The following is a 12726-nucleotide window of genomic DNA, read 5'->3' as shown; positions in this document are numbered from 1 at the left end:
CTGATTATAAGGCGCACTGTCGGCTTTTGAGAAAATTGAAGGTTTTTAGGTGCGCCTTACAGTCCGGAAAATACGGTAGCATCTACCAGAAACTGGCATTCATACTGAAATACTTCAAAAGCGTCAAAAGTGCCACTCACATGATGTTCCAGTTGTCTGGTCCAGAAGCGACGGTGATCGTCTCAAAATAATTGGTGAGTATTTTGAGGACAGGTAGCATGTAAACAGCAAACTCTTCCGGTACCAGCTGCTGAACAGCCATTTCTGTTCTATTGAGGATGTCCAGGGTGAGGTTGAGTGATGTGGAAAAAGTCAAGTTCTGCTCGACAAAGAGCACCACAGTTTTGTGAATAATTTCCTGAATGTTTTCCTGCGCAGACTGTGGCAGCAGGGTCGTGTCTTGGGTCAGAATTTGCAAGAAACTTTGGACGGCTTCCATGATGGGTTCCAGAATTTGTGTTATTTGATTTTCTAAGCTGACGTTGCCTGAAGTCACACATACGAAAATGTGGTTAACACAAATAGCAGAGCTGATCAAACACTCCCAAAAGAGAAAATCTGTGAGAGTTGAACTACATTTTTTTTAAAATAAAGCACATCCGCCATTCCAAAGATATTTACCTTGACTTGAGTCCAAGATGACATTAGTAATGTTGATGGCCACAGAAACATAGTACTGAGCTGTGCTGTTTGGTGGCAGGAAGCTCCGAATCATCTTCAATTGGTTCAAAATGCTTTAAAGAAATCAAATAAATATTCCCATGATAAACAGTTAGAGCTTTGTAAAGAAACTTGTTGCATTTCTTGTATTTTCACTTGCCAGAGAGACAGTGAACTAAATCTAGCTTTTGTTAACTAAAACATGCTAGTATGCCAGAAAAGTATTTATGTGTTAGTATCTTCCAGAAACTCGCATTTATTCTGAAATACTTCAAAAGCGTCAAAACTGCCACTCACATGATGTTCCAGTTGTCTGGTCCAGAAGCGACGGTGATCGTCTCAAAATAATTGGTGAATACTTTGAGGACAGGTAGCAAGTAGACAGCAAACTCTTCTGGCACCAGCTGCTGAACAGCCATTTCTGTTCTATTGAGGATGTCCAGGGTGAGGTTGAGTGATGTGGAAAAAGTCAAGTTCTGCTCGACAAAGAGCACCACAGTATTGCGAATAATTTCCTGGATGTTTTCCTGCGCAGACTGTGACAGTGGGGCCGTGTCTTGGGTCAGAACTTGCAAGAAACTTTGGACTGCTTCCATGATGGCAGCAAACAGGTGGTCAAACTGTAGCTCTCCTGGATGCTCCAGCACCATAATAGCTTTGCTCAAGGACCGGGTGATATTGCTGATGATGGTGAGGTACGCCCGCTGTTCTACAGAGAGATAGCTAACCATCGACTGTAAGAGGAGGTGAAGGTCTTTTACAGGTGTGGAAGCATTTATGGAAGCGTTTCCCCAATGGAGCATACTGTTGAAGACTGCTGTGACATTGGGTTCCTCCATCCAGTCATGGATAAGCTCAAGGTAAAGTTGAATTTGTTGCTCAATTTCATGTAGCATGGTTGAGTTGATGAATGGAACCGAGCTAAAAATTTGAAAATTCTCATCCTGGACTTGAATGTTGACTATTATGTAGTTCAGAATTTGCTGCAGAATCGCAACAGTTGCTTGGCCGATTTTTCTCACGTCCGCACCGTCCGCCGGGTCCTGAAAGTGGTCAACCTGATTGTTGATAAACAAAGTTAAATTCGTGTGGGCTATTTGCAAGGTCACTTGTAATTGCGTGAGACGATAGAACGGGTGAAGAAGTTCTGAGACAAAGCTGGTGCTTGTCACATTTTCCAACCGTTGCAAATACCACTGCATGATTTGCAAGTACGCAATGGTGACTTCCTCGGAGTATGGCACCGACATGGCCTCGAGAATGAGGTTCAAGGGTTCTGGGTTAGCGGCTACTTTCAATAAACCTTCCATCACTTGAATTTCCTTCAGGATCTCTGGAGTACTCAGATTGTTCATCTGGAGGTTCATCTTAATATTGTTCAGCGTGTCATTAAGAACATGTATGATGGGCATTTGTGCGTTGGAGGTAAAATTGACTTGAATGAGCTCACTTGTGGTTTTATTGACAATTAATGGGACAAGGGAGATGATGGTTGTGTGATTCTGCAGAGCAGGTATGTTTGCCAGGAAATTGCTGGCCTTGTCTATTAATCCCATAACACACTGGGCTGTCACGGATGCGTTGTGCTGTAATTCAAAGCATTTTGGAACATTGGCTATCTCCATTATATTTACTGACAGCTCATTAACATTGTCGGCTCCAGCAAGGTGAGAGATGTAGTTTAGTTCTTCTAGGGTAAGGTTGGACTGTCTCAGAGCATCCTGGATATGAGGGATTGTAATAATTGGCATGGCTATAACCAGTTGGATGAACTGAAGTGTCTGATTGAAGGCGTTGACGTAGACAGTATCATTCGGAGACAACATGAGTGAAAAGAAAGCGGATGTGACGTCTTCATATAAGTATTCCCCACTCTCCAGAAACTTGTTGGTTATGTTGATGGTGACGTTAGCATCGGCCGAGAGCGTCAAGTTGACGATTTCGTCCAGAAATGTGAAGAATTCAGAAATTCCAGATGAACAGTTCTGTTCTGAAGCGCATAAAGACAAGTGGTACTGCAATGCTTTGAAATCTTGATAGTATAAATCAGCTGGCTCTTGGAATTCTGGTGGTAAGAAAGGAAGAATTCTTTCTATCACCAGATCCAGGGCAGCTTCTGGGCCAATCTGAGTGAGGTTGTCAAGGCTCTCGGGGGTGAGGAGGTTGATAAGGTCAGTGGAGACTTGGTGGAGGTCAGTAACTTCAGCTGTGGTCAGTTGTCCGTTTGGCAACAAGGTTTGTTGGATTCGTCGCAGTTTAAGTAGGGATGCAATACATTCTTGAAGTTGGTGGATGTATGAAAGAATTAAATTACTTGGGTCACCATTTGGTGAATCAACCACTTCCTTGAGAAGCTCCATAGCACTAAGAATGCCCTCTACAATTCCTGATGAGGTTTGGTTGGTGAACGGCTTTAAGGCGTCTTGGACATGGACAACTTTCTCTCGATCGAAGTAGTTGGAGTAGGTAAGCAGGGTGTTGCCCATCACATAGGAGAGGGACATTGTGAGGTTCCCCTCCGAGGAAAGGAACTGCATTATCAACCACTCCAGTTCAGGCATCGTTGGATCCGTCTCATTGAAGGTAAAAATGTGCTGGTTGCCTCGACCGAGCTTCACAGCTGCATCAATAATGCTGGAGGCATTGACTGAGCCGTTGCCGAAGAGCAGAGGCAGAAGTGGTGACAGACCTGTGCACTCAAACAGTTCGCTAACGATGGGAACCATGACTTCGGGGTCGACGATGTTTTCATCTGAGAGTGTGGTGACGGTCCGAGTAAAATTGTCCAGTTTGTTCATTAAGTTGATCAGGTAAGCTGAGAGGGCATCTCCACCTTTAATTTCTTGTGTTAAATATGAAGCAGTCATATTTTCAACGAGGTCTCCATACACGTTTTGTAATAGAGTGACAGTCGCTTTGAGGTAACTACAAAGGATCGAGAAAAAACAAAAGGGACAGAACTATAGTGAGACTTGTTGAACTGGTGCGTTCAGATATTCATTCAGAAATGTTGCCACTTACTTAACCAGGAGGTCTTGGCTTGGCAACATTATAACCCCAAAGAGACCTTCAACAAATGTATCCCAACTCAAATGGGCATCACAATAAATATTGAGGGTGTCCATATCAAGAGAACCTAAAGGTCATGTTTTAAAAAAAACAGCAAATGTTGAAATTATAAAAAAAGTTTCCGTCCTATTTCTTGTTTCTTAATAACAGAATACATTGATTAACAGCAAAGGGACTCACAGTTTGCTGGTTGAATCGTGGCCCCGTAGTTTACGTAGTTAAAGACCCAGGAAACCATAATGAAGTAGCTTTTCATCTCAGGCCACTGTGGACTCTTCTCAATCTTTTCTCCCAAATTGACCATGAAAACAAAAACACTGAAAAAGCAAAGGAAGAAATGATCTGCTGCTTTTCATTCACTGCATACATGCAATGTTACTCAAATGCTGGATGCACTTTCTCCAAACCTTTGTAGAAGAGTCTCCGTAATATCCGAGCTGTTTCCCGGTAACCAATTTAACGCATAATCCGGCCCCAGCTCTGAGGACAACCTGTGCAGGAACGCTCCGAATTCCAGGGAGCTGTTATACAATCGATGCCACTCGGAGAGAATCATAGAAAGAGTAACATTGAAGTCTTTTTCTTCATCCCTCAGAACGTTGTATAGCTCTTCTCCCTATGAACGACAGCATACCAATATATTTTTTGCCACTTTTGCTTTAGTTGAAAGAACCAAAAATTTCCAAACTTACTTTTTCAATCAGTGGCATCCACTCCACCAGGAGAAGATTCTCAAGCGTTATGGAGTTCTCGCAGATAATAGATTTCCACACTTCAAACTTAATGGTCTCAGTAGACAACAGCCACTGGAAGGGTCCCAGTGCATCCTCACACGTCACATTTGGTGATGCCAGACTCTGTAGAAGCAAAATCATGATGATTTTGATGATTTCTGTTTAACTGAGCTACACCCGTGTAGATTTTGTGCTCTGGACAGCAAAGTGTTGATGAAACCAGACAACACAAATTTCTGAAGACATACCTTCATTATGACTTGAGTGACGCTATTTAAGATCTGGCTGATCCAAACACTTGCTTCACTTTGATTTGTAAGCAAGGTTTGATAAATGTTTTGGAGTCGAGCAGAATCTTTCAAGGTATTGTCCATCATTTCTGCAAAACAGGAGTTAAAAAATAATACAGGCAGGAAAAGTTTCAATTTAAACTATACTGTGATGTCAGGTTACAGAATAATACTTTTAACAATGACCCTAGGACCACACCCACTTACTGTATGTGCTATTTACTTTTGTATAAAAGCTCAACGGGGGATGTTTTCTTTTTGAGCGAGTATTGAGTATCTCGCAAGTACGTAAACCCTTTGAGTCACTCTTATCTATGAAATCAGTCAGCCGTCTCTTGAGAAAGGGTGTGAGCATGCTCTATTTACCTTTCAGTTAAATACTACCAGTACTTCAATAGAGAGAACAATAGAGGCCTTGCGTGACACGAATATATGACTTTCTTCCAACTCTAAACTCTTGTGAAATATTTATTTCTAGCGTCTACTTGTATAGGTTGAAATTTTTAAAAGGAAAGGTAGAAATTTTCGTGATTTCTTTTATGTTGTATGCCATAAAATTGCTATTCTAGTGCAATTCTTCTATTTTTTTCCTCTATTTTTTTGCCAGCCACTAAAATTAGATTATAACACGAAACCTAATTAATGCTTCCTGCATATATGACAGGATCACTGTTTGCCTGTTGCTGTTTTTTTACCTTCAACGGTAGCTATTGAGAGACTTGCTATTTCCATGGACTTGAAGCCAACGCCAAGGGTCTGCTGAACAATCATGTCCACGTCAGGATGAATCTCACTCAACTTCAGCAACACTTCACCGACTGTCAAAAATCTGCCAAGTGTAAAGCATCCTTAAAATCTTGTCTGGGAAACACGGTAGCTCTCTAAAAATGAGCTAGTCTAACAAATTGTGTGTTAAAGTTTGTATGAACAGAAAATATTGGACGTACAGCTCCTCCTCAATTTTTCGTGGTTGTGTATCTATCTTATGCCAGGGTCTTGAGATGTTGGAACCTCCGTTGCTGCCTGTGAGATTGTGGAGCAGCCCTTTGAAAAATGAAACATCATGGGAAGCGACGTGCTTACTCCAAGCCAGTAAAGCCTGTTTGAAAAGGTTCAGGGGACAAGAAAATTTAAAATGAGCTGAAGACATTGTTTTTTATTTCAATATTTCTGAAGAAAATGCATATTATGATGTCATTTATTTAAATTTGTGAGCACACGTCTTTGCACTCACTGGTGAATACGACTCTATAATAATAAATCCTATCTATTTTCTCAAATTTATTTTGCATTGGTCTCAGTCAAAAATAGAATCCAAAAGAGTGTTTTCTAAGGTAGTTGGCACTATGAATGTAGCCTACCTGCTGAGCGACCTTGCCAGGACTTATGTAGTCTAGAATCATGTCCACTGCACCAGACATGCACATGGCTGTGAGCCACAAGGGGTTACTACTGTTGTCACAAATGTAGTCTTCCAGAATGTCTCCATCTAATGTCAAAAACAAAACCTGAGGAAGAGAAAACAGTCAGACTGGATGCACGCATATTTGTTTTTATACTAACATTCATTAATGTGCATTGGCCCTATTCAAATAAATGAACGAATAGATAGATAGATAGATAGATAGATAGATAGATAGATAGATAGATAGATAGATAGATAGATAGATAGATAGATAGATAGATAGATAGATAGATAGATAGATAGATAGATAGATAGATAGATAGGTAGGTAGGTAGGTAGGTAGGTAGGTAGGTAGGTAGGTAGGTAGGTAGGTAGGTAGGTAGGTAGGTAGGTAGGTAGGTAGGTAGGTAGGTAGGTAGGTAGGTAGGTAGGTAGGTAGGTAGGTAGGTAGGTAGGTAGGTAGGTAGGTAGGTAGGTAGGTAGGTAGGTAGGTAGGTAGGTAGGTAGGTAGGTAGGTAGGTAGGTAGGTAGGTAGGTAGGTAGGTAGGTAGGTAGGTAGGTAGGTAGGTAGGTAGGTAGGTAGGTAGGTAGGTAGGTAGGTAGGTAGGTAGGTAGATAGATAGATAGATAGATAGATAGATAGATAGATAGATAGATAGATAGATAGATAGATAGATAGATAGATAGATAGATAGATAGATAGATAGATAGATAGATAGATAGATAGATAGATAGATAGATAGATAGATAGATAGATAGATAGATAGATAGATAGATAGATAGATAGATAGATAGATAGATAGATAGATAGATAGATAGATAGATAGATAGATAGATAGATAGATAGATAGATAGATAGATAGATAGATAGATAGATAGATAGATAGATAGATAGATAGATAGATAGATAGATAGATAGATAGATAGATAGATAGATAGATAGATAGATAGATAGATAGATAGATAGATAGATAGATAGATAGATAGATAGATAGATAGATAGATAGATAGATAGATAGATAGATAGATAGATAGATAGATAGATAGATAGATAGATAGATAGATAGATAAATAAATAAATAAATAGATCACGCATACATAAAATGTTCCTTCTGCTTCTAGTAAAGTGAAAAGCACTTTAAATATGAAGCCACCTGAATTAGTTTTGAATTGAAACAGAAAAAGAGGTTTTCCACACTCCATAACAAACCTGGGTAAGTGGTATCCGGATAGCTCGTAAAACCGGTTCAGCCATTATACTGACTGAGTCATTGTTCAGGATTACAATGTCTCCGAGGGAGATGGACACGTCTAAAGAGAGGCAAACAATAGATTTACATTACACATGAATGCTATCGTACGGTAATTTCAACACGGGTATGCCAAAGTGCAACGCTATTATATTCTAGAAGGCATTCTATTCTATTCTATTCTATTCTATTCTATTCTATTCTATTCTATTCTATTCTATTCTATTGCTTGATACGGCTTTAATACACATGCTTAGTTACCATTGCCAGGCCACTTTTGAGCATAGCGGATAATGTCGATGCCTCCAGCAATTAACGGGTGCAGTCCAAAGATTGACTCAGCAGTTTCAGGGAAATTGCTCTGGATAACATGCTGAATGCTATGAAAAGAAGAAAAAAGAGCAGTAAGGCAACTGTGACAAACAGCTAAACAACTCAAAGCACCTCACCCCTGTATGTTGGTGAGAAGAACCGCTGAGGTGTCCAACATTTGTTCAAGTGATCCAGCAGAGTAGAGCTCGGGAATAGCTAGAAGGCTCTCCCATAAGGAACTCTCGTTCTGCATCTCTTCAAACACCAACATCACAGCCCCGAAGACCTTTGCCAGCTGGTCGGGTTGAGTTAGCATTTCTTCTTTGAGGAGCTTTGAATCACAGAATCGAATAAGAAACCAATTTGCGTGCTGATAACCAACTTATTGGCACACACACATGCACACACACCTGGTTGAGTATCCGGAGAAAAACCTCAAAGACAGTACTGTTTGAGTTGCAAAAGTTGATTGTTGCATTGCTGATGGGGCCGGGTGAGCTTGCGTTGAGGGCCGTCAGACTTATGGCACAGATGGGCCGCTTCAGCAGGTTTATTGCTTCCATCATTTTGTGCACGGCGTCCTAGAAGGGATTTCACAGTCGTCGTCAGACAACTTTATACTACCGTATTTTCCGCACTGTAAGGCGCACCGGATTATAAGGCGCACCTTCAGGCTTTTGAGAAAATTGGAGGTTTTTAGGTGCGCCTTATAGTGCGGAAAATACGGTACTCCATATTTAGCACAACTATTGCGACTTTGCTTTCGTTTTTATACCCAACCAACATAATCGATGAGTTTAGTTGGACTTTCCCTTGTTCACGCCCTACGTTACGTTCCTGCAGTACCTGGTTGCTAATGAACGTTGAATTGTTGGTGTGGGTGGCAGTGCCATTGTGTTTTTTTCGATCAGCTGCCACTGTAACAAAAGAGAACAAACAGAGTAATGACTGTGCTGATTATTATGGTTACGATGATGCTAAGTTGTAAATCAGCATACCTCATTGGTTATGGAACAATAAACAAAAGAAAAGGATGATTGTGTCTACAAACGTGACACGTGAAAGCATAACATTCCAGAAGGAACTTACTCAATATTTCTTTCAAGTTGAAAAGTGGTAAGTCCAGACTGGAGTCGTTTGGGAACGTGTAAAAGTCACCACCTTGAATCATCTTTGCCAAGAGAGAACCCGTCGCCGATGACCTATTAAAAGTACAACATTAGGCAACTGTGGCTTTCTCTTTGAAACATTTGCCTTGTATTTTTAAAAATAATAATAATAATAATAATAATAATAATAATAATAGTAAGATTTTGATGATAGTGCCTACAAGAGGTAGACACACACAAACTTTAATATTTTCACAAAACGAAACTAATATAAAACAAGATGGTAGCTTATCTCCCAATTACAAACCGTGTGACAGAAAAATAAATTAGTGTGAGTAAAAATGTCAAATGTTTATGTAATGTAATGGGAATACCTTGTATTATGAGTGGATCTTTTTGTCAACTTTGATGGGGTCACCAGACGTGACATGTTGCGACATCTGCTATCTGAGTTGCACATGACGGTCTGCAAAAATGGGAAAAAGCCGGTGCTGGGCAGGTTCCGGGGTGACACATAGCCTAGAAAACCAGACAGACCAGACATATCTCACACCCCTTAAATAACTGTAATGTTCCATTGCATGAAAAAAAATGCGGGCAAACTAGTTCAATGAACTTTGAACATTAAAAACATTCGTCATTGTTTGTTTTTCAAAGTTTGGGCAGTGCCAAAAACGTCTGTCAATCAAGTTTGTTTCCTCAACAAAATTCTTCCTGTTGAGATTGTCGGGATTAGTGGACCACATCGGGATGAATGTTTAAATGCTTAAATAAAGGATGCGTAACTTTTGTTTGACGTATGTCAGTTTTACAATTCGGAATAAAACTTTGAAACTATTTTTGGCATACGGTTGCACCTTTAGCAATTATCCATTCATTTGGGTTTGTCAAAATTGGGAGTGGAGCTGCCATGAAAAGTTTGACATCCTGACATAGACCAAAAAAAACACAAGCACTGTTGGTCCACTGCATTTTTAACTTTGGAAACCATCCTCATACAGCAGCTACAAGACTGTTTTTGGTTACAACAATACCGTGTATACACTCCTTTTCAAATGTCCTCAGTGCCTAGCTGTCAAAAATAAAGGTATAATGTCCGACTCACTCAGTTGGGAGTAAACTATAAATATGAATACAGGTATAGTTAAACCATCCCACTGAAAGTTAATATGATTTAATGCCTTATTTATAAAGTACCCAAATAATTTCTCGACGCTCATCTAAGGAATTGTCATGTGTTTGAGAATGAATAGAATAATTTAATGAATAGATTAAATTACATTACATGTTCCTGCAGCCTAACAAAAAATTGTTGTGGCGTGATTGTTCCAAGCCGATTAATCTGCATAGCAATACAAGTCAATATGTTATTAAACGGAAAATTAGGAGAATTCATACAACTAAATTTATCACAAGCTATGTCTTGCGCAGTTCGGTCAAATTGCATCATAAACGTCACAAGGTGGAAAATTAAATGTGTGAAAAACACCTACATTGACTCTTCCGGAACACCTTTAACCTTGGTTGACTTAAGTTTGTTGACTTGATAAATAAAAGGAAAATATGTGGTTCAAAGGTTGGTTGCTGAGGACTTGTGACATTTGAGGAATTATCCTTTTATTTACTCTCATTGTGAAAAGGTAATGCCCCAAATTGTAAAGCTGTAAACAACATTGAGATAACAGAAAATGGGTCATTTTAATTGCTATTAAAATAATAATTTAATAATACTAATATAATAATAATTATTATTAATAATCCTTATTATTAGATAAATCTAGTGGTTAAAATAAAATGAAAAAATGTGTGGGAAATTACACTTAATTACACACAGTGTTATTTTTTCACTATTTGGAGTTCACTAAAAAAATTGACATTTTGAGTTCATGCTTGTTATAGACTTTATATATTTATGCTCAAGGAGATATTTGATAAAACAATTTATTTCAAATTATTTTTATTATTTTGTGTTTATTTCCAGTCAGTGTGTATTTAATGTATTTCTTTATTTTTAAATTAGTATTTATTTCTAATTGGGACTGCAATAAGACACAACCTCACAGGTTAGACTGGTATATCAGGTAAAAGTTTCCATTAATTTTGTGTTCCTTGTTATCTTATATAAAACAATAATAATTTATTTATATATAAAATAAATAAAACATAATTTATTGCCGTTGAATGATTGTCTTTTATGATGACTCATTTGTAAATATAAAAATTAAGAAGATTTAACCCGGATCTTTTCACTTACATGGCTCACGAAGCTGTGGTGGGTAATAATCTCGGGTCACAGCAACAATAATAAAGATGATCAGAGGCCAGATGATCAGAGTCACCGACCAGACCTATAAAACATCAGATCAATTCCATAAATCCCCTTCAATTGCTCCCCCAACTTTCTTAGAATAAATGTTACACTCACTGGATTTCGGATTATATTCAGCCCATTTTTCCAAAGAAGAAGCTTGACTTGCTGGAAGAAGCCCATCTTTGGGCCAGGCTGTAATGGAGACAAAATGTCTTAAAATATGTTATGTTTGTGTATGTTTTGAAAATTATGTTTTTCAAGCATATTTTGTATGTTGACTTTCTACATGGACAAATGTATATTGATTGTATTTGTAAAGATATGTAAATTACTTGTCCAATACTATATAATTTCTTATTACAAATAACGTATCTTTGTTGATCTATCTATCACGGTCTTTCCACCAATTGCCATTCAATCAAGTGAAAAATAACAACAATAATAATAACAGCTCTGTGTTAAAATAAGCAATGATTTCACATTGAATAAGAACATTTGCAAGTTAATAGAGACAAGTTCATCATTATTTGAGGATACGTTTTGTAACATTTGTATTTGTTGGTGTGCTCGGCTCAATAAAATTTGGGAAACTGTAATTCACGAAATGTGCCTGTATCAAGTAACTAACCGGCATTATATATATATATATATATATATATATATATATATATATATATATATATATATATATATATATATATATATATATATATATATATATATATATATATATATATATATATATATATATATATATATATATTAGTCGTAGCAGCAATTATACACAAAGGTAGAAATAATAATCAACAAGTCTTAAATTTGCATTGATGCAAAGATAATCATCCCTTTCCTTAAAATAATGGACCGAAGTCATTTCTTCTTTAAAAAGAACACGAAAAACTGAAACAATTATTGATTATATTGTATTTTAACCTAATAACCTAATTGAATCAAGATGTCATGATACAGTAACACTCACCTGTTAGTTTGTTCTGCAAATGATCTTTTTTTTTCCTTGTCTATTCGTGGCGTAAGAAAAAAAAAAAAACACTCGAAGACCTCTCCAACAACGACCTCTTTAATTAAATCAAAACACGACGCGCTTGTTCTTCTTAGAAAGAAGAAAAACAACCATTTGAGACTTTGGCTTTGATTCGGCGAGCTCACTCATCCCGTGGAAAGTAACTGTTGAATTTCCACCTGCTCACCTAACACTCCCGTCTCCAGCACGCGGACCAATCACGAGCGCGCATTCTTGCCTCTAACAGTAGATAGTTGCGTAACGCCTAAGTCTGCATCTCTTTCACTTTAATATTGTTTGCAAATACACACAATACTGTGCAAATGGCTTCATAGGACGAGCGCTTGTACATGTTTATTTTGTTTTAGTGAACTTTTACGGAAGAGGATTTAGGGCCAGTGAAGAAAAAAAAAAAGGGGGGTGACGGGATTTTTTTTGTGGGAATTCTCATGCACATTTGAAATTTAAATAAAGATACTAGTGTGTACATTGTTTCAATAAAAAAAATGAAACGCTTTATCCTGATTTTTGTAATCCCAGATGTCATTTGAACAGGGGTAGACTT

The 12726-nt window shown here is 38.0% G+C and overlaps 1 protein-coding gene across 1 annotated transcript in view; it reads right to left on the bottom strand.

Annotated features, from left to right (window-relative positions):
• Positions 1-12335, bottom strand: part of abca12 (ATP-binding cassette, sub-family A (ABC1), member 12) — a 39000-nt gene extending 26665 nt beyond the window's left edge. Inside the window, exons 1-21 of the mRNA XM_061287443.1 lie at positions 12120-12335; positions 11255-11332; positions 11084-11177; positions 9204-9348; positions 8810-8922; positions 8567-8637; positions 8131-8301; positions 7858-8051; positions 7670-7788; positions 7369-7469; positions 6115-6261; positions 5701-5852; positions 5449-5582; positions 4712-4842; positions 4422-4586; positions 4137-4345; positions 3910-4046; positions 3682-3796; positions 958-3585; positions 622-734; positions 141-486 (exon numbers count right to left, since the gene is read on the bottom strand). Of these exons, the coding sequence (XP_061143427.1) occupies positions 141-486; positions 622-734; positions 958-3585; positions 3682-3796; positions 3910-4046; positions 4137-4345; positions 4422-4586; positions 4712-4842; positions 5449-5582; positions 5701-5852; positions 6115-6261; positions 7369-7469; positions 7670-7788; positions 7858-8051; positions 8131-8301; positions 8567-8637; positions 8810-8922; positions 9204-9348; positions 11084-11177; positions 11255-11320 (5351 nt within the window). The 5' untranslated portion in view covers positions 11321-11332; positions 12120-12335. The remainder of the gene's footprint in view (positions 1-140; positions 487-621; positions 735-957; positions 3586-3681; positions 3797-3909; positions 4047-4136; positions 4346-4421; positions 4587-4711; positions 4843-5448; positions 5583-5700; positions 5853-6114; positions 6262-7368; positions 7470-7669; positions 7789-7857; positions 8052-8130; positions 8302-8566; positions 8638-8809; positions 8923-9203; positions 9349-11083; positions 11178-11254; positions 11333-12119) is intronic.
• Positions 12336-12726: the final 391 nt, after the last annotated feature.

This window comes from Syngnathus typhle, linkage group LG9 (assembly GCF_033458585.1).
Source record: "Syngnathus typhle isolate RoL2023-S1 ecotype Sweden linkage group LG9, RoL_Styp_1.0, whole genome shotgun sequence".
Taxonomy (NCBI): Eukaryota; Metazoa; Chordata; class Actinopteri; order Syngnathiformes; family Syngnathidae; genus Syngnathus; species Syngnathus typhle.
This window is presented reverse-complemented; position numbering and strand designations above follow the sequence as displayed.